Below are 21,851 nucleotides of genomic sequence, written 5' to 3'. Positions count from 1 at the left end.
TTGATCAATGGACTTTTAGGTTAATTTTTTTCTTTAACTTTGTATCTACACATAATACATCAATACATATTTGGAATACTACATTCATTAAGCATACACATACATTTTAAAAAAGCAATCTTATTACACGCAAGAAAAACACCCACATGCAAAAATGGGTTAAAACAAACATTCACCAAAACAGTCTAGCGGTGCAAAAAAAAAGGCGGTGCAAAAACAGGCGGCGTAACATGCAGGGTTTTGTCATGCATTGCGTAACATGAGCCATGAGAACAGTGTACAATCATGTTTTATCGATGAGAGCAGTTTAAATAATAAAACATGTAGTTTTTAAGTCATTGTACTAAATAATACCTTCGTCTAGTAGAGTCAATAATAAGGGGAAAAAACAACATGAGAATTAGTTAGTATCCTATAATGAGATCTGAAACTATGAGAAAAACCATGGGGGACATTAAAATTTCATATTTCTAGTAACATAACTATACAAAGCAGTAATCTAATCTAATTCCAGGTGATTCGAAACAATATATACCTAAATTTCATAGATTTAGCAGAGTTTAAAAATTAAATTTACTCGTCGATAAGTAGGCCGTTTGAAATAAGGAAGGGGATAAAATAAATATGATAACATAACATGCTGTTAGTAGTTCAATATGATCTGCATGCTGTGGAATTAAAGAATGGACCCTTATAGACTCATTTGTACAATGGCTAACCTAAATGCTAGATTATAACACTATCTAAGCAGTAATTAAATACATAATAAAATAATTTACTATGTAAACTTATTACATAGTCATACAAACTTCAACTAGGATATACAGTAGTTAACTACAATATTATATTTAACAATTAACACATTTGATACCATTTTTTGTTGATTGTATACAAATGTGTTATTTTTCTATAAAGATATATCTATCTGAAAGTGTAATAAATAAAAGTTGTATGAATTTCAAATAATTGAAAGCTTCGTATTTTAAAAATATATAATAGAAATTATATTTACTTAAAATCCATGCATAACACCAACAGTTACGGCCTTATAACAGATTATTAGTAATAATACATTATTTGTAGTTTACTAAAACAATTACAAAGTTTGGTTAAACACCGATTGTTCTAATGATACAATATTATTGTCTAAACGAATATCAGAGAGCATTAAAAAAGGAAAATCATTCTCGTGTTAGACAGATAAACTAAATAAACTAAACAAAAAAACTCTAATTTCGGCTTTGATAATACTTTCAGAATTACCGAAGAAAATTAAGAATTTAAGGACAAAATTGAAAATAATTTGTTGTAGAATTTACAGACTAGAGAGTTTGTTTACCTCAAGGAACCGAGATGGTCGACTCGGCTTCAATAAGTCTGCAACTAAAATACATCATTGTTTAATTTTAATAATAAAACTACAGAAAATAATTCTTCTCGCAGACATCGGTGTTCTGCAAACACTATACTGAATTTGCACATAGTTTTCATTTTTTTCACAGCTTCTAAATTCGGGTTGAAGTCACTTCAAAGCAGTATTGAAATTGTTTACACAGTTTTTACAACTATATCATTAAGTTCAGCATGATCTTGCTGTATATCGTTATTTATTTTTGATATTACCTGAAATATTAATGAAATGTCACTGCCTAGAATAATAAAACAAACTAATTTACAAAAAACTGTCTTATTTCAATGCAGAGAACAGTACTAAATAATACTACAATCCCTTAACAATGCAAAAATAAATAGGTCAATTACTGAAATGTAATCGACGGTACACATTACAAGTTTCTAAATAGAAACGGCGTTAGATTGTATGGAAACTGGTATTCAAAATCTTGCAGAGACTAAACTTTGGCTATGACTTATCATGTGACAAGAAATGTAGCTTCGACCGACTTTATGTGACCGAGCACAATTGATCCTAAGTCACGCCATGCTGACCCTTTAAGCGTGCCCAACACGCGATGAACTTTATGTAAATTAACATTATAATGCCCTAGTAGTACATTGATAAAGGCTGTAACGAAGTACACTGTTCTCAAAGCTGTGTGCAATAGGCTTATATCACTGGTAGTAGTACCATAGATATACCAGTGATGGACTAGAGTGCATCATCGGTATTAACACCAGTGATTGGACTAGAGTGCATCATCGGTAGTAACACCATAGATACACCAGTGATTGGACTAGAGTGCATCATCGGTAGTAACACCATAGATACACCAGTGATTGGATAGAGTGCATCATCGGTAGTAACACCATAGATACACCAGTGATTGGACTAGAGTGCATCATCGGTAGTAACACCATAGATACACCAGTGATTGGACTAGAGTGCATCATCGGTAGTAACACCATAGATACACCAGTGATTGGACTAGAGTGCATCATCGGTAGTAACACCATAGATACACCAGTGATTGGACTAGAGTGCATCATCGGTAGTAACACCATAGATACACCAGTGATTGGACTAGAGTGCATCATCGGTAGTAACACCATAGATACACCAGTGATTGGACTAGAGTGCATCATCGGTAGTAACACCATAGATACACCAGTGATTGGACTAGAGTGCGTCATCTTAATTAGTGCAATGTTGTATTTGGAGAGGAGAGGAAGAAATTATAAAATAACCTGATTAATGAAAATCTAATACATAAACAAAACATAGATTGGTATTAAAACTACTGTACATGGTAAAACATGGTGGATAAATAACGATAAGCAAAGAAGTCGTCAACCAGAATCAACGCCTGTTTGCTGCCCTCTTTGCTTATGCAAGACACCGCATGTATTTTTTTGATTTCACATATGTCACCACTGACAACAATTCAAGCTCTAGCGCTACCAACTCACGTCTAACAGGAGCCCTCACACAACCCACTCACCCCGACTTGACCATGTCCACGAACTCCCCAAATATATCAGACCTTTTGTTGCACAATTAAAAACAAAATGTTTGCAAGTTAAAACTAACTTTGTTCTTTTTCAAATTAAATAATGTTTTATTAGTATGGGAGGGAACATAAATGTTTTGTGTACAATATGCTTGACTAAAAAAAATATTGAGATTGAATGTTGTATGTGGAAATGGCGAGAAAGTAACATTGGAATTGGAATGTTAAATCATAGGAGTAGGATCAGTAAATTATAGCAGAAATATGCAAATTGAAAATATAAAATTATTATAGAGTCTTCTGTTATTTTTTAGGTTATTGTATTTTAAGATGGAGGGGGAGGGGGGTCGGGGGTGATGATACTCTGGACACAAATAATGTGTCCAGAGATTGATGTTCTAATGGATTTGATTGTTGCTACATATATACCACGGCATGACGCACATACATACATTTATGGGTGCAACAAGCCTGATTTTTACAGTAGGGTTTCATTTTTCCACAAAAGAGGCAAAAATCGTCACAAGAAAAAGTGGGGGTTTGTTTGAACTCTTGATGGAATAGGCAAGTATTAAAATAGTGCTTTGTGGAATTGATGGTGGTAAAAACAGTGGCTTACTGAGGAACATAGGATGGACATTTTAGTTGCTGTGCCGACATGATCTTTTGCATTATTTAAATAATAATCAATATTTTAAAAAAATATTTTATTTTTCGTCTTCACTTATATGGATTTGACATTCTATTCTAAAGTTTTGATGATTCATTTCTTCATGATTGGGTGTAGTATATGATTGTGTATTTGTCATGGTTGTGAACTTGTGTCAAATTTCTGAAAGAGTGATGGCAGCAAACGTGTCATGGTTGTGTCTAATTGCTGAAAGAGTGATGGCAGCAAACATGCTTGATAGTGAACAGATGAAGTGGGAAGGAATATCTGGTCAGGCAAAAATAAATGAGTGAAAACCGAACACAAAATAACTTTAAAATAACAGAGCAGATGATAAAAGCAAAAAGCAACAAAACAAAAAATAACATGCATGTTGTTAGTAAATTAAATAAAATAATGAAACAAAATTATAAACAAAAAGAATGTGTATGTAGAAAGAAATTTAAATGCAGTGAGAAAATAAAACTGGACTTTCTTTTAAGATTTCTACTTCTTCACTCCCTCTCATTGGCCAATTTTTATTCATTTATTTTACAAGTTGCTTTTTTTAAAGACGTTAAAAGTAACAAACTGATGTTAAAATGATTGGGATAACATTAATGATATTAATAAAAGAAGCCGAGATTATGTTTGTTTAAAGCCATGTGAATTTGAGTATCTGTTATTATTAATATTATAAAAGCCTAATATTAATTGAATCTTAACAACCACATTATTGTTTAAAACAATCACATCATCTTTGTAATCATCGTATGATAAAAAAATACACTAAAGCTATCATGTGATTGGTGAAACACATTTCAGATTGACCCCGCCCCCTCTACGCCCAAGCATAGCAAAATTAATCAAATGATCAATATTATATGACGATTGAAATATGTTTGTTTTAAATTTAATCAATCACATGACAGATTAAAAAATATATTTAACCATCATATGAATGATCAGTATTGCTATGGTAACAAAACCTGTTATTTAACCTTCATCCCAAGCAGATAATTTATGTTTAAAATCATGTTTTTAAAGAGGAAAAATGATCATATGTTTTTTTTTAAGCTTGTAGAAAACTTAACGGTAAAAATGATAAGCAACTATTTAAACAAAGGTTTATACGTAGTTAATATACACACCCTGCTTCGTCCTCGAACTCCCTGCCTTTCAATTTGTTGACGATTCGAGCACTGCTCCTACGTATTGATGCTCTAAGCTTTGAAAAGGAACCGCTACGCTTCAATTTACCGTCACCATTCTGGTACGAGCGAGAAAATAACACGGTCGAAAAAATGAAGTTAGAAAAGAAAGGTCAAACTAAAAAATTATAATCACAATAGTGTTTTGATGGAATAAAATGATGATGGAAATCTAGTCTGTATGACAAGTTGATATGGTGATGATGATTCTAAGATAGCAGATCCAATAGGTACGCGGCAGCGTAGCTGAAGATATAGAAGCCAAATATGAATAAATCTTAAATAACTACCAAATAAATACAAAACAAAAATAAAACACCAAAGAAATCAATATTAGGTAGTACCTCTAAAATACAACCACAACTAATTCTGGCAATATTGCATCACACCAGTATAAGAATCAAAAGGGTTGCCAGGATACCCAACACCATATTTTAACAAGTACTTTTGCATGCTGTCTATAGATTTAAGATAAGATTGCTAAACACGTTGTCTTAACTTGATTGCAGGTGGCACGAGACTGGACTTTATAAAGTTTTAAATGCGCATAAGATGTAATTACTGGTACATTCTGTCTACTGACTTGCCGCTTAAACACCTAAAAAGCTAAACTCGCTTTTTCAGCTAAACTCGCTTTTTCAGCCAAGTCTAAGTGAGTTTTATGTAATTCTGTAGCAAGAAGGAATTAGAAAAAAGCTGGGGATAATTTGGTACTGTACTACAGTAATATATAATGGCTGTTAAGTACTGTGCATGGGTCTACCACTAACTCTGGTCCATCTTTAACATGGTCAGCATAAATCCCTCATATTGTACTCAGAGTATCATATAGCTGATTTGAAATTAAAATTTGATGGAACTCTTATTAGAATAAGAACAAAGCGACATCTAAATGCAAGCATATTTGACATTTGAGCTACCTTAAGGTAAACAAACTATTATTAGATAATGTTCTCTGTAATGGAATGGATTTATAGTCTTAATTAAAAGCATGTATGGTGATAGATAGAAAAAAAGATAAACCAAAGCTGAAGATCTCCTGAAATTACCAACCAAATGTACTAGATAAATGTAACTACAGAAGTAAAACTAAAATATTTTAAGAAATTCCCTTATAGACTAGACTATGATATCTCATCACAGTGACGACACCCAAACTTAGGACTTTCTGAAGTTAAAAAATTAAGAATGAAAGGTGAAAGAAGATGTGTACCTAAGTAGACAAGAGGATAAATTGAAGTCTTATTTCCACAAAATACTCAGTGGCATAACACAGAGGTCTGATGCCCATGGTTTAGGAACCCTAAGCGGCCCTCCAACGCTGGAGGCCTCGGGCATTTTAAACCATTTTCGACATATTTTAATGCCTGTTTTTTTCCTCTGGCTACTGCCTCCGCGGCCACTGGGTTTACCAGTGAGCGCTCATAGCCGTTACACCACTGAAAATACTGTTGCTAAAATGTTAGCTAATGATGTAATTATTTTAGAAAATTAACGCATGAGGACTAAGGAAAAGATAATTCCTCCGTGGTTCTTGATTGTTTTTCAAAATGCTCTCAATAGGTCAACAGGAATTAGTATTAATAATTTTTAATAACCAGAATGCATTAATAAAGGTAGCTACTCAAATATTGTTATTATTTGACTATCCTCTTGTTTACTTAGATATTGCTAAAAGTTGGAAGCAGAAAAAAATAAACTAAGAAAGAGAATACTACATGCTGTTCAGTTTATGAAAATGCTTGTGAAATAATTAACTAAAAGGAAACTGAAAATAAATTAATGAATGAGCAAAAAATAAACTTTATTATTTACTTACGGAATTTTTTTTTCCAAACAGAAGAGGAGGTTGAACAGAGAAGTTGAAAGGAATTGTTTATAAAAGTAAGAAAGATAAGAGGGATCATTTAGAAACAAAAGAGGAACAAAAATAAAAACGAGAATAGTAGGAAAATGGGGTTAGGTTTAAGCAAAGGGTATCCTAATATAATTTACATACATATTATAGCTTCTACATTCTTAAACCTAGTAATTTAAAAAATTAAACAGTTAAATAAATTAATTGACTGCTAAAGAGGTTAAAATTGGTAAACCTCCGTGCATCATGATGGGGCAAGTAGTTAGATGCTTTTTATGCATCTATTTTGACTGATCAAGCTGTAAAATGGAGGCTAGCAAAAGGCTGGCTGTATCAAGGAGACTAGCAAAGGTCTGCTACATTTTTGCTGACTCATTCAACAGGCATACACAGAAAAAAAAATAATGATCATGCTATTAGAAATTGTTCAATTGCATAAAATCATGACAAGTTAAAGATAAAATGTTCCAGCACGAACAGTTAAATTATTAAGATGCTTTTTATTTTTAAAAATCATAAAAATCTACATAATCATAGTGAGTACCATTAATGATGTATTAAGAATAAAATCAGCATGTTTCATAACGTGACGCTCTGCAAATAAGCCAAAAAAATAATAAAACAACATTATTCAAGCATTAATCCGATTGAATTTTTGTAAATTCTGATTTTCGAAATGTTGATTTTTTCCCCCATAAAATGATGGTTCTATTTTTTACATTCTCTTTCATCAAATCATTGAAGGCGCTGTTTATTTTCAAATAATGATACCCAATAAATAGGTAGATTTTTATGAAGGCAATATCAAATAATATGAATAAATTTGCATATATTAACAAGGTTGGAAGACATTAAACAGTGTTTGACGTTATTTGAAAAAATATTCTTAGAAGAATAATCATTGAATTTCATTTATGCTGTAGGAAGAAATTTATACATGTGATGTGGTTTTTCTTTTTTTGGATTATTGAATATACTTGCACGCTGCTGTTCCTCAATTAGGGGACACACTTTACGATCTCACCTTTGACCTGTTCTTCTCTTCTCGTTGTTCCAAAGCTTAGTTGTTAATATTTACCATTCAATAACAACATTTGTGGCTAAAAGCAGGTGTTCAAAAGTCACCTGCCTCATTAGTATGCATATTATGCAAATATTTAAATAAAAAATGCTAAGCATTATTTATAATAAAATAACCTTTAAAAATAATGTAAATTTAGAATGAATACTTAATTTGCATCTAAAATACATCTAGAATCTAAACTATGGTACTCTGGTGATGTTACGTTATTAAAAACAAATCTTTAAACTAGACTATTATCCAAGAACAGTGGAGACAGATTATAATTCTAGTTCCTAATTAATATGGCGTTGGTGCAGTTAATGACAAATAACAGTACAATGAGAAGTAGAGACTAGGTTTAGGAATGCAGATGAAGAGGGAACGAATGGTAGAAGTAGAAATAATAGAAACAATGGATGGAATGACGACGACAACAAATGATGGATATTGTTGAACAGAATCCACGTTTAAGATAAAGTTTAAGGATGATGAAAATAAAAATAATACAATCTTAAAAAAAAAAAAACAACTTACAACATACAAATAAAACATAAAGAAAAATTAAAGACAATAATGATAACACACAATGATATAAATGAAAACACTGATGAAAGATAGCAGTCACTGAAAATGAGGTAGGTATACAAAATGAATATTCATAAACATAATCATCACAAACATGAATATTCATTAACACAATCATCACAAACATGAATATTCAACAACAAGATTACCATAATTAGTACACAAACACAACATTGAGGTGATACAGTATAGGAATGCCATATTTCAACAAATTATATTACAGTGTTTTTAATTACATTATTTAATAAATAAATAAATATTAACCTATTGAATTAAATATTCATTTAAATTGGAAAGTCATTAAAAAATAAAATACACTAAGGGGGCTACTAACTAAAAGAAAAAAACTAAACCTAATCAATGAGTTATGCTTTCTAATGCATGATAAATTGGTGTTAATTAATTAAGTAATATTGGCTTGTTACAATGATAACACTAAAGGTTGAAAAGTTATTACTAGACTATTGAAATAGTATATTATATGGTATTATACTTATATTATTATTATTATTATTATTATTATATAACTATAAATAGTTTATTAGTAGTTAGTTCACCCATAAAATCGTTTTGCGAATGTGTTAAGATTAAAAATGACTGAATATATTGTTTATTTTAGGATAATGTGTTGAATACATTATGTATATGTTGTTTAAGTGTAGTACTGAGTAACTGTGTGCAGTAAATAAATTTGGTTTGGTTTTTTTCATTAATATAGTTGATTCAATTTGATGTAAATATGTCTGTACCACCAAATGTAACAGATAAAGCAACCTTAGTAACCAGGGTAGGTTCCTTGTCTCTAATGACTTTCACGACACTCTTCACTCGCAGAACACCACCTTATATAAAACAAACACAAAACATGATATAAATCGCCATCAACCAAGCCATGCTGAACACTCTTCATGCATGAGAAACCACTATCCCCACAACACGCTAAATAGTAATATAAACGAGGCCTTAGGAAGGAGGCCCTCTATGAATCGTTGAGTCGTCAAACACTGTTTAACACCTACCTTCTTCCAATTCATCCCAATACTCACTTCTTCAAGACCACTCTCACCGTGCTTCTCGTACGCCACGCTGCCGGTGCTGCCCATGCTTTCGCGGCGGCTTGAAGCAACGCTGGTCCGGCTTCCGCTTCGGTGATCCCTTTTCAGATCCCTCATCGCAACTTCCTTTGGGACATCTTGAGAGATTTCAGTACCTAGGAGCTCAGCTACTTTGGTTTGCCTCACAACGTCCAGAGCCTAAAGTTAGCAAAAATTAAAACAAAATAGATTCCAAATAATCCATTTTTAGGACATTAATATAAATCATTTTGGATATGGTATAACGCATTACATATTATTCTACAGGATATTTGAGATACATTTAATGGCATTGCAGTGCACAGGTATTCAACATAAATAATGTATTCACTCATCATGTAGTCATTTGTTATTCTAGCCAACTTAGCGCACAACACCAATCTGGATTACATATTCAGGGATCATCTTAAATTTGAATTCATATCTAAATGACGATTTAACAAACTTGATAATTATAACCCTATTACAATAATTTCCCTTTTTAGATATACAGTATGGTTATACTAAAAATTATAATTGTTACTTGACTATAAAATACATTAAAAAGACATGTGTTGTATCTAAAATATTTTCATTAATTTTCACACCCAGTTTTGTTAACAAATATTATAACCACATTAATACAAAGGGTTAATTAAGGGTTGTTGTTAGTTTTTCATTTCCAAACATTTTGTTGATACATCAAACATGCAGACAATAAAATACAATATTACCTACTATATTAGAATAAATAGTAACTAAATATTGTCAATGCACTTTTATTGTAGATTTGTATATAAAGGTTATATTGGGTAGCAAGATGTTAGTGGGGTTAAAAGGCCTGGTGGTTCTAAACATAAACTCTCTGTTCTGAGAATGATGTAATCATTTTTTTCCTAATCTTTATTCCTTTAAGATGTTTCATACATTATGTGCTTGCAATTAAAAATGTTCATTTTAAATTACAATTCCTCATTAAAATATCAACAGAATCTCGCAAATCTACTAAATGTGTGTACTGTATCACTATGATCTATTTCCAATAACATATTTTAATCAGTAAATCATGACATTTTAATAGTTTGATATATTGATGATAAAAGAATTTTTTCAAGCTAGATTTCCGTTTTCAAAATTGTGTGTGTTATTATTGATACTCAACTGTCTAAACAGTTGATGTTGTTTTTCTTCAAACTATTAGTATACTGTTTTCTTTCATTAATGGAACAGGCAAAGTACTATTTTGTGTTAGGCATGTTATAAACCGACTTTTCCAACAACAAGGACACTAGCCTTTGCAAATATTATACATTGCAATGACACTATGATGACACCACAATACAAATGCAAGGACTCATTCATGCGTGACATGATTTGTGCAGATTGTTATAGATAATAGTAGATGTTTGTTATTTGCTTGAATTAGAATAGAAAAATGGCAAAAATTGTGGAAAGCGCAAAAATAAACTTACTAATGGAATGCGATAACTGAGTGCATAATACAACTACTACGAAGAAACAAAAATGATCATCTTCACACGCTCACAAAGAAGGCAGTAATGTGATAGTTTTAGTATCTTCTTTCAAGATCCCTCAAATTTCAGAATTTAGTACAGCGGTAAATTACCTTTATAGAATTTTTTTTAAAAAGATGATCGTAACTTTTTGTAGATTTGTAGTCTTTTAATTATGTTATCGCACATTCATGAGAATTTGTGTGCAGAAAAATTCCACTATTATTTGTTATAATGATGGTATAGATATTATTAGATATAATGACATGAGTGCAATGTTAGTTATGATATGTTCTTACAAATATTTGGCAAAGTTTTAATCTGCAATATATTGAAATTTTTAATCAGGAATATACTTTTTTTTTTGTTATAGAATGTTTACGTAGAATTCTATGAATTAAAAAAAACAATTCCCTTTAAAATGACAATTTTCAACTTTTGCCAGACCTTTGAAAAAACATCACTTAAAAAAAAATTCACGACCACACAAAATGCTTTAGGTTGAGATAGGAGATACAACTTACACTCTCAGGCTGCTCAGTTGATAAAGAGAACATCAGTACAGGATAAAATCAAGAAGAAATGGAATCATGTAAATAACTAAGAATCCCAATTTATTTCTAAAGCTCTGTCTACACTATCAAACTTCATGTGATATGCCCATATATGGATATGATGATGTCATATCACTACCATATTTGAGCATATCACTACCATATTTGAGCATATATCACTGCCATATTTGGGCACATCACACCCTTTCTTTTGTCAAAATAGTTTGATAGTGTAGACAGAGCTTAATCAAATATAATTTACAATTGCAATTTTTGGGTATTTTGAAAAAAAAAAATGTAACGCATTCTATTGCTGCAAACTAATATTGATGAAAATACTATAACTTATAATTTGTATTTTAAGCCAATACTAATTTTAAAAACATTTTTATAAATAGTGTCAATACAAAACTAATACATACATTTTTCCTTGACCGTACAGCACAGTCTTCCAAAATTTCCGCTGCTTCATATTTACCTTGTCGACGATAGAGCGCCCCCAGGTTCTTTAGAGTTGTGGTTACTGTTGGACTACAGATATTTCATAAAGAGATTTAAAAAAGATAGGATTATAAAATAACACATTATCTTAATCATTAATATAAAAAATGCAAACTGAAAAAGAGAGTTTAGACTAAACGTACCCAACTAATTCTATGTTCTAGGGTGGTGACAACCCTTGGGACCAGGACCAAACAAAGTGTCCCCTTAACAGGGATGTCCCTTGGATAGTGATAATCATATATATATATTCATATTTTAGGATACCAGCGACTAAAGCTCCGTCGACACTATCAAACTAGTTTGATAAAAAAAGTGTGCTGTGCCCAAATATGGTAGTGATATGACATCATCATGTCCATATATGGGCACATCACATTTTTTTGTCACCTAAAGTTTGATAGTGTAGACAGAGCTTAATACTGTCTGGTGGTACCCTTTGCCACCTTCCCATTAGCCTCTATTCTTACCTGTCTACTTTAGCGGCTTTATGCCAGCCTCCATATTCTCCGTAGGGGGCATTGTCTTTATGTTTTCCCTGTCAAGTGAAAAATCATTGATTTATAAAACAAACATTTGAATATTTACAGCTGAAAGAAATGAATAGATATGTTAGTGACTTGATTATTAGTGCGTTATTAAAATCAATATAGTTAATACATAAAATTATTATGAAGTAAAATTAAGTATGTATATTATTCGACAGACTTTGAGTTCAGTTAAAAAATATGAAAATTATTTAATTAAAAACTTTTGGATTCTAAAACAATTCTCTTTGTTGATGGGTATTCATAAGAAAATTAAATGAAGGATGAATTGGTATAATTGGATCGACAAAAAGAAATTTGATTTATAAATTAATATAATTAAACTTTAATATTATTACCTCTGCAATTGGTGATGGTTGCTGTTGTGGTATTAAGAAATGATTATCATTAATTTTTTTCATTTTTTTGCATTTTTTTTTAATAAAAGAAACCCAAATGAGTGAAATGATAAAAACCCAATGTGATAAATGAAGTACACATACCATTAACCCATTTGTAATATTCATATATAAATGCTAGTAATAGTGAATATTTTATATAAAAGGTATACTATGTATTTTACTGTTAACATAATTGTATAACTTAAATAGAATTCCACCATATATGACCAAGTATAGTCGTGGGTGACTTGGGTACGAAATTTGGCCAAACAAATTAAGGGGTGGATTGTACATATATAGATATTGCTTTGCTTATATACAGATATTAAAGCAAACAGAAATTAGGTTATGCTCAAGCATGAGAGATTATACATGGAATTTATACCCTATATAAACATATTCAATATGTACAGTAGAACCCCTACCTACATTCAAGGGGAAACACCATTTGTGAGACATCTCTATTAAGGGCACACTATTTGTTGCGTCCTGAAGGTGTCCCCTTAATAGAGGTTCTACTATCTGCGAAATAGTGAATGATGAATGCAATTGAATGCGTATAGTACAGTAGATAGTAGTGTGGGGTGCATATAGTGTTTACACATCAAACATGATAGTAGTACGTGATATAGCAAATAAAATAGCATGAAATGTTGTTAATTTGAATTGCTAAAATGTAAAGTTTGTCTTATAGATTATGTAAAACATCAAATGTTTCAAATATGTGGTGTTATTATTTTTTTAACAATTTCTGATGTAATAATAATGACTTAAGGAGAAGGCAGCGGCCGAATACAATGTTCAAAGAGTAACACTTCAATCAATCCTTAGCTACAGTATTATTCAAATGAAATTCATACTCTATTTTGGGCAATGTTCACAGCATTTAGTAAATTACACTGTATTATGCAAATACTACAGCTCTGCTTATCTGGCTGTTTCATTTCACCACACATGCAACGGCTAGCACTGTACACACAACAACTACATACAAGCAAGTCTCACGGCTTAGGGTCCAGGGATTAAAAAGTAATCATGGCGACTACCAAATCACAATCCACTCAAATGTAATTACTCATTAATTGGCATATGGTTAACAGGGAATAATGAATAAAGCTTTGTTGTTTAGTTTTCAAATTAATCTATTTTATGAACTTATAACCAGCAATTATATTATGGGGTTAAAGGTCATATTATGGGTTAAAGGTCATATTATGGGGCTTAAGGTCATATTATGGGGCTAAAGGTCATATAGGATATAATCAATATCGAATAAATTATAAATAAAACACCTCCCACCACCATTCATAACAATCACAAAAGATTCAATATCAAATCTAATTTTATTTAACAAAACATTGAAAATTAGAAGAAAAAATAAAACAAAATTTTAAAAATAATCGTAAAATAAACAGGGATCTCATTTTAATTAGTAATTCATGCAAATTTTAAAACATAATAAATGAAAATAATAAATAAAGAAAATAATCAATAACAAAATATTTCATAAAAATATATCAGTGTTGTTGAATTGATTAACAACATTATACCTAGGAATATAATAAATTGCATATTTACAATATTCAGAAACCTTAATCAATTATTATTGCATAGAATTACTAAATTTAAAAATAATTATATTTAATTACAAACAACCAAGTTGATGTGTATCTTGAACAATTTGAAATATTGTTTGCATTAATAATGATGTTCTTCTGTTACAAATTATATAACAAAAACAATTCTTGAAAACTAAAAAAAAACAAGCAACTGTACAAAAACAACATAAAAACAAACAATTATGTTTCATGTATTATTATTATACTTTCTTTTGTTATGATTATTAATGTTATTTTGTAAAAGCAATGTTTTGTTAGGCAATTATATTACAATTCACCGCTTGATATAATTATTAATATTATCTAGTTGGAAACATGCATAAAACTTTTCCTCTAACTTTCCACATTAGTTTCATTTATTCTCACCCTTTCTTCCCTTTCTTCGGCTTGCATCCAAATAGGCTTGTCATCCACACCATATTCCCTCTCATGAGCTCTGGTTAGCACTTGTTTGTAGAGGGTCTCGGCTGCCTTGTATTTGCCTTGTTTAAGGTAGGCAGAGGCTAGGTTGTTCTTTGTTTTTGCTACATTTGGATCATCCGGTCCTAGCCTAGTTTGGTAGATTTCTAGAGCTCGTTGGTAATACCATTCAACCTAAGTGAAAAATTGATAATTTATGAAACCTAAAAATCTTTTCTTTCCTTCAAACACATTGTTGCTTTTGAGAAATTTCTATGCAAATTCTATAAATTCATTTCATTTTATTTCACTTAACTAATAACTTAAATAAAGTGGAGGAGCCTAAGTAAAATCATAGCTTTGCTTTAGAACAACTCCATATCACGGACATAAATGGGACATGAAATTACACCTATAAGATCTCAGCAATACAAGAAGAGCACGCACTGAGAACAATTATTGTAAGCAAAAACAGCTTACACATTTGGCAGCACAATATGCAGAATACGTCATACATATTTAGTTAAAAAAGATAAATTAATATAATAAATTTACTATAATGCTTACCTCTTCATATTTCCCTTGATTCTGACACAATAAAGCCAGGTTATTAAGCTGCTTAGCTACATCAGGGTGGTCCCTGCCTAGAACCTGAAAACATTAATGCCATAGTGCTTATCTAATTCATTATTATATAATTATTCAATCATTTTGTATGGAAATAAGTAACAAATATAAAAAAAATAGCAGATAATGGCTTATCTATCATTTAAAAATACGACTTAATTAATAAAAGAGGTAAATGGAATTTGTTGTGATCACAGACGCATGACAATTATTAATCTTGTTTTCTATTCTTCTGTTCAAAGCCATACTATTAGTTGGTAATAACTACCAGTTACTACACCCTATAAATGGTACACATCAATTATATTGCATATTTACTCTCTGGACCAGAAACAGACAGTTTTACAAAGATAAACAAATTGTGATTGACAAGTAGCAAATATAATTCAAGGATTAAGTTGAATTTAGCTGACCGATCTGACCATGCTTACCATATTGTACACACACTCTCTACAGAAAATTACATTGGAGAATTCAGGATTAAATAAAAAAGGTGCATTGACTAAAAAGGTGAAATTAAGTGTTGAACTGAATCTAATGTCCTATCTTTTCCATTGTAATTTTTAAAATATAGGGGGTAGTGGGGTTTGGGGTGGCTGGGTGTGAAAGGGGAGGGGGAAGGGAAGTAGGCTGACTAAACCCCTTTGGACCTACCTATGAATAATGAGATATTGCATAATAAACTGTATTTAGTTTAGCTTGTAAAAATCTTCACATGTATTTCAAGACAAAACTAGACAAATAATTTTTTTTTTTAATAAATGATGACGACTAGCTCTAGACAGTATGATGAATTTATAACCAGAACATTCTAAAGCTCTGTCTACACTATCAAACTTTATGTAACAACAAAATGTGATGTTTCCGTATATGGACATGTCATATCACTACCATATTTGGATATAGAGTATCACTACCATATTTGGGCACATCACACTTTTTTGTCAAACTAGTTTGATAGTATAGACAGAGCTCATTAAGCTTGTAATTTAAATTCATCCTAGGAATGCTTAATGCATTCATTTACGATAATTCAGTCTACACTAAATATCAAGGTTCATGATAAGCAATAACATTATTAAAGACTATCAATAACATTAAAATAAATCAATGTTTGACGACTTTCAGTAAGTAAACTAAGGTAAAATAAATGTAGCTGTAGTTTGGTGGTTAACATCCTTGCCTTGTAGTCCTAAGGTCCAGGTTCAATCCTGTCTAGGTTCAATCCAGTTTTTTCCATTTCTTACTTTACTCCCTAAGCCTCAAATGAGGATTAGCATGATAAATTATATTGTATATTTCATTCTGTATTTGCATATGAAATGCTAAAAAAAAAAAGATATTGTTACCTTTTCTCTGATTTCGAGGGCTCTCTTACAGAGTGGTTCAGCTTCCCTGTACTTCCCTCGTTTACCGTACAGAACCGCAAGGTTATTGAGTGTTGCAGCAACCTGGTAACGCAATGAAAATTAATTAAAATGCTTTTAAAGGTGCGAGTGTGTCTGGTTTTGAATGAATAGTACAGTATACATTGACTTTAAACAGTCAAAGGATGTAATCAAGAATAGCGTGTCTTTATTCATCAAATAAGAATGACAATTGTTTTATCTGTAATAAAGATATTAAACAATGAACTACAGATGTACATGTTGAAAGAGCAAAGTAGTATGTTCACAGCATATGCTGAATTTGAAACTTGCATAAGGAGTTTAGTTTACAGTTTAGTTTAGCAGTAAACAGTAGTTTAGCTTTCTGTTAAACAGTAGAAACTTAGCTTTCTGTTAGTGCTAAACAGCAGTTAACTTACTGTTAGTGCTAAACAGCAGTTGAACTTACTGTTAGTGCTAAACAGCAGTTTAACTTGCTGTTAGTGCTAAACAGCAGTTTAACTTGCTGTTAGTGCTAAACAGCAGTTTAACTTACTGTTAGTGTTAAAACAGTAGTTTAGCTTTCTGCTAAACAGTAGTTACAGTAGTCAACATGTGACACAGCAATATTTACACTATTAAGATATACTGCTTGTAAAGCTATGAGATAACACTCAAAGTCCAAAAAGAGCAGAAATATAGTAGTAGAAGTAGCATCTCTAGCCCACGCACTGATAAAACAAATGAATGAAAAGCAGGAACTCTCTAGTTCCTATAACATAATGTACACGATAGTGTCAACTTAAAAAAACAGATTGTGTAGTACATATCACATGACTTCTTTATAAAGAAGCTTTAAAATGCTTAGATGCATTTAGATGACTTACCGCTGGATGGTCTGGGCCTAGAGTTTTTTCCCTAATTGCTAGAGCATCGTGTAAAAGATTGCCAGCTTCTTTATATTTATTCTGATCTCTGCAGACAGAAATGACACCAAATTAATTGTTTATACAAAATAAATTACAATTAAAAATCTGTCAGATGATATTGGATTAAGACTGATATTGTGTTAACTATGATAACTTAGCAACAAACCAAGTAAATCCAGTCATTCCATCAGAACATGTCTTCTGAATTAACCATCTTCCTAAGACATTTGGTAGCCATTTTCTAGATAATATTTACATATACTTATCAATAAAATTTAACGACAACCAGACCCTCCCTGCCCCACCAAAAAAAGGTATCATTATCAACATTTCGTGGCTATCATGGAATCATTTTCGAGAACAAATAAATAAATACAAATAATACAATAGTATAATAAAACAAAATAATTGTACAACATACCTATAAACAAGAGCTAATATATTGAGCATTGTAGCGACGTCTGGGTGATCATGCCCAGACGTCTTTTCTAAATCTTCCAGGGCTTGTTTACATAGGGGTACCGCGACTTCATATCGGCCTTGCGATGCGTACTGTATCACAAGGTTGTGTAAGGTGCGTAGACGTGCAGGTATCTCGTATCCTGATGCGTTGATACTGTCACTACCAGCTGGTTGCTGTTGTGGGTAAGTATCTATAAACAATATAATATTTTGTTTTTAAGTATTGAAGCTTCATGGATGTATTTGTGCTGGGTAGAGGTGGACAGCAATACCCACCTTTAAAGTATTCAACCTAACCTAAAGCCTATTTTAAAAAGGCATTCCACCAAGCAAAAAACATATTCTAAAGGCCTTCTACTGAGCCTAAATTCAACATAGCACCAACCCAAAAAACCCTTGTTCACGGTTTTACTTTTTTTTAACATACACCCTTAAGTATTAATTCACAAACAAGACTATTAGTTCAATACATCCGGGTAACCTTTACTGACATCTTGAAAAGAGTGTAATGGGTTATAGTGCAAACAAGTAGTTTTAGGTTAATCACATACATCGCTGGATAAAGCAAACACATTTATGTGATTTATTATTGTAAAGCTATATCTACACTATCAAACTTTATGTGACAAAAATATGTGATGTGCCCATACATGATGATATATCACTACCATATTTAAGCATATCACTACCGTATTTAAGCATATCACTACCATATTTAGGCACATCACATTTTGTTGTCACATAAAGTTTGATAGTATAGACAGAGCTTAACAAATTGTTGTATTACATACATTTATTGTTTATTCATTATTTTATAGCAACAGCCTACTGTAAATATGCTTGATACAATGATAGTGAATATAATTATAATAAAGGGACTAAAAGGATTGACATAAATGAGATCTCTGGTTAAAATACACCCAAGAAATTGAGATTTATTCAAGTAGAAATGAATCTGTAACTATGACAACGCCCATATAGGATATAATCATGCCACATCGTGTAATTAACTGACCAATCAGAAGACTGCTCATATCTAAGCAACTGTAGTAATTTGGTTAGAGTATACTGTAGTCTTCTTAACCCTTAACATACTGTTCTCAAGAACAAGCTAAAATAGTATACTTTAGCATAAAGCTAGATGGCTAGAAAGTTTAGTAGATAAAGAGGAGCCCTAGAATAACTGATAAATAATTTTAGATAAAGTGAGAACAAAATGATAAATTAATTTTAAATCATATAAAAAAAATCAAATTATTTAAAAAAAAAAAAAGAAGATACTGTATTAAACTACCGCATACACGTATTATGAACAGGATGGTATACAGTAAGGGCGATAACTGCGTAATGACATTTCTGGTTAAAAATACTTTTTGTGATCAAGCATCAGTAAAGCTCTGTATACACCATCAAACTTTATGCATTCATACAATTTTTTCTTTTGGATTATCCAAAAGAAAAAATTGTATGAATACTATACAGAGATCCAGATGAAACTTTATGTAACAACAAAATGTGATGTGCCCATATATGGACATGATGATGTCATATCACTACCATATTTGGGTACATCACACTTTTTTTGTCAAACAGGTGTTGTGCACATATTGTAAGAAAAAGAACAAAAAGCTAATAACACTGACCTTCAGGTTGTTGTATATCGTCATCATCTTCAGGAAAACCAAGGTCTAAGTGAACTTGTTCAGGAGATGAACCTTCTTCCTGCTATCCACAAAAAAAAAACACAAAAAAAAACACCAATAAAAAAAATTATATTTAATAACAACTTACTGGAAATACGAACAATGAATCATGTAGCCTTGTAATAAAATGTGATATGATGAAATATTTTTGTTAATTTGTTTTGCATTGCAACTCTAAAATGTTCAATTTTAATATTATAGATATACTGTAAGAGACATTTAACATTATAGATACATTAAATACAATAAATATTTAATAAGGTAAATAAGGTGTGGCCTTATTAAAAAATATTAATAGTTTCTTGTGAAAAATCAATCTAGTTAAAAAATCCATTCCGAATCAATAAATTACGCTATTTTTAATTGTAAATATATTGTTCATTTTAAAAGATTTTATTTATAAATAAAATCAAAACTTAACATATTATAAAGATACAGTAGCTCAATAAACATAAAAAATGTTCTGAAATCGATATGCTAAGACCAATTCAATACAAATTGACCTTGAGTAATGACTTAGAATTGCTTGTAATATCATTAATCTGCTAACAACAGTAAGCCACACACGTCATGGTTCAATATATTGAAGAGAAGAAAACCACAGAATACATGATACACGGATCATGGAAAAAGAGGGCGTGGTGACCGCAATGAATGCATGGATACCAGCTGTCTAGAATGGGCAGGGTTACTGCAATGAATACATGATAGACACTGCACATAGATCGGCTGCCTACAGTCAAAAGGGGGCTGGGGGTGATTATCGCAGTGAATACAGTACATCATGGACACTGCACATGGATCGGCTGCCTAAAAAGGGCATGGTTACCACAATGAATACATAGATACCAGCTGCCTAAAATGGGTGGGTTACCGCAATGAATACATGCCTAAAAAGTGGGCTGGGGGTGATTTCGGGGTGGTGGGATTATCGCAGTGAATACATGATGGACACTGCATAAGGATCGACTGCCTAAAAAGGGCAGGGTTATCACAGTGAAAACATGGACACTGCACATGGATCGGCTGCCTAAAAAAGGGCGGGGTTATCACAGTGAATACATGATGGACACTTCACTTGGATCTACTGCTTAAAAAGGGCTGGGTTATCACAATGATGGAAATAATACCGTACAATAAGCATAATACAACAATAATTATAATGAAATTGTTGCTTATTTACAACTTAATTTCTTTTGCAGTACAATTCTAATAAAGATAATGAGTAATTAATTACGCAAATGATCAGGGAAAGACTTTCTAATCAAAGTGTACAGGAGTGTGTGTAATGCATGGTGTAATCTAAACACTGTAGAAGGAAATTGTTGTGAGAATGCGTGATACGATCAAGTTGAAAGAGCTGTGAATTGAACAAGATGAATAGATTTCATGTTCAATATCACAAACATAATCAAACGTTAGTTCACGCCTCATTGAAATCTAATGCCAAATTCAAATTGTATATTGTTCATTAAATGTCTTGGTAGGTTACTATCAAATAGATGTGTGTTTTTATTGATAGTCAAAATAGATTTTTTTCCACCTAATTGATGATGTACAGTAGATTCGTTCACAATAGGATTTGTACCCAAGACCCTAGGATTGGAAGCCAAGTGAAAACCCAGAATTCCACTTTTACTTACATCTTGATACTGGTCCTCGTCATACTTCTTTATCGAGTACATATATTCTAAGTGCTTATGTTTCTCATCAAGTTCAGCTGCCGACTGCTCACTAACTTGCAGTTTCTGTTGAGTTGCGGCAAGCTCGTCACGTAGCCATGAGTTTTCTTGAACTAATCGACGTACCTGTGCTCTTAGCTTTTGTTTCTCTGCTTCTACTTGACTAAGATGATGTCCTAATGCCATCATTACCTGGAAGAAGAAAAAAATGATTTAGTTTA

General features: G+C 31.6%; 1 protein-coding gene across 9 annotated transcripts in view; it reads right to left on the bottom strand.

Moving 5' to 3' along the window:
- The window catches only part of LOC144851658 (kinesin light chain-like), a 29,812-nt gene that overhangs the window by 3,950 nt on the left and 4,011 nt on the right, over positions 1–21,851 (bottom strand). Inside the window, exons 3-14 of one of the 9 annotated variants that reach the window (XM_078709225.1) lie at positions 21,592–21,822; positions 19,889–19,970; positions 18,205–18,436; positions 17,742–17,829; positions 16,837–16,938; positions 15,428–15,511; positions 14,828–15,055; positions 12,385–12,452; positions 11,836–11,944; positions 9,292–9,525; positions 4,707–4,825; positions 2,898–2,939 (exon numbers count right to left, since the gene is read on the bottom strand). In XM_078709225.1, coding sequence (XP_078565351.1) covers positions 2,898–2,939; positions 4,707–4,825; positions 9,292–9,525; positions 11,836–11,944; positions 12,385–12,452; positions 14,828–15,055; positions 15,428–15,511; positions 16,837–16,938; positions 17,742–17,829; positions 18,205–18,436; positions 19,889–19,970; positions 21,592–21,822 — 1,619 coding nt within the window. The remainder of the gene's footprint in view (positions 1–2,897; positions 2,940–4,706; positions 4,826–9,291; positions 9,526–11,835; positions 11,945–12,384; positions 12,453–14,827; positions 15,056–15,427; positions 15,512–16,836; positions 16,939–17,741; positions 17,830–18,204; positions 18,437–19,888; positions 19,971–21,591; positions 21,823–21,851) is intronic. The other 8 variants (XM_078709227.1, XM_078709226.1, XM_078709228.1 and 5 more) reach the window with 8 other exon arrangements.

The sequence above is a fragment of the Antedon bifida genome, chromosome 9 (genome assembly GCF_963402885.1).
Source record: "Antedon bifida chromosome 9, ecAntBifi1.1, whole genome shotgun sequence".
Taxonomy (NCBI): Eukaryota; Metazoa; Echinodermata; class Crinoidea; order Comatulida; family Antedonidae; genus Antedon; species Antedon bifida.
Note: the sequence above shows the minus strand (reverse complement) of the source record. Positions and strands in the feature narration are given on the sequence as shown.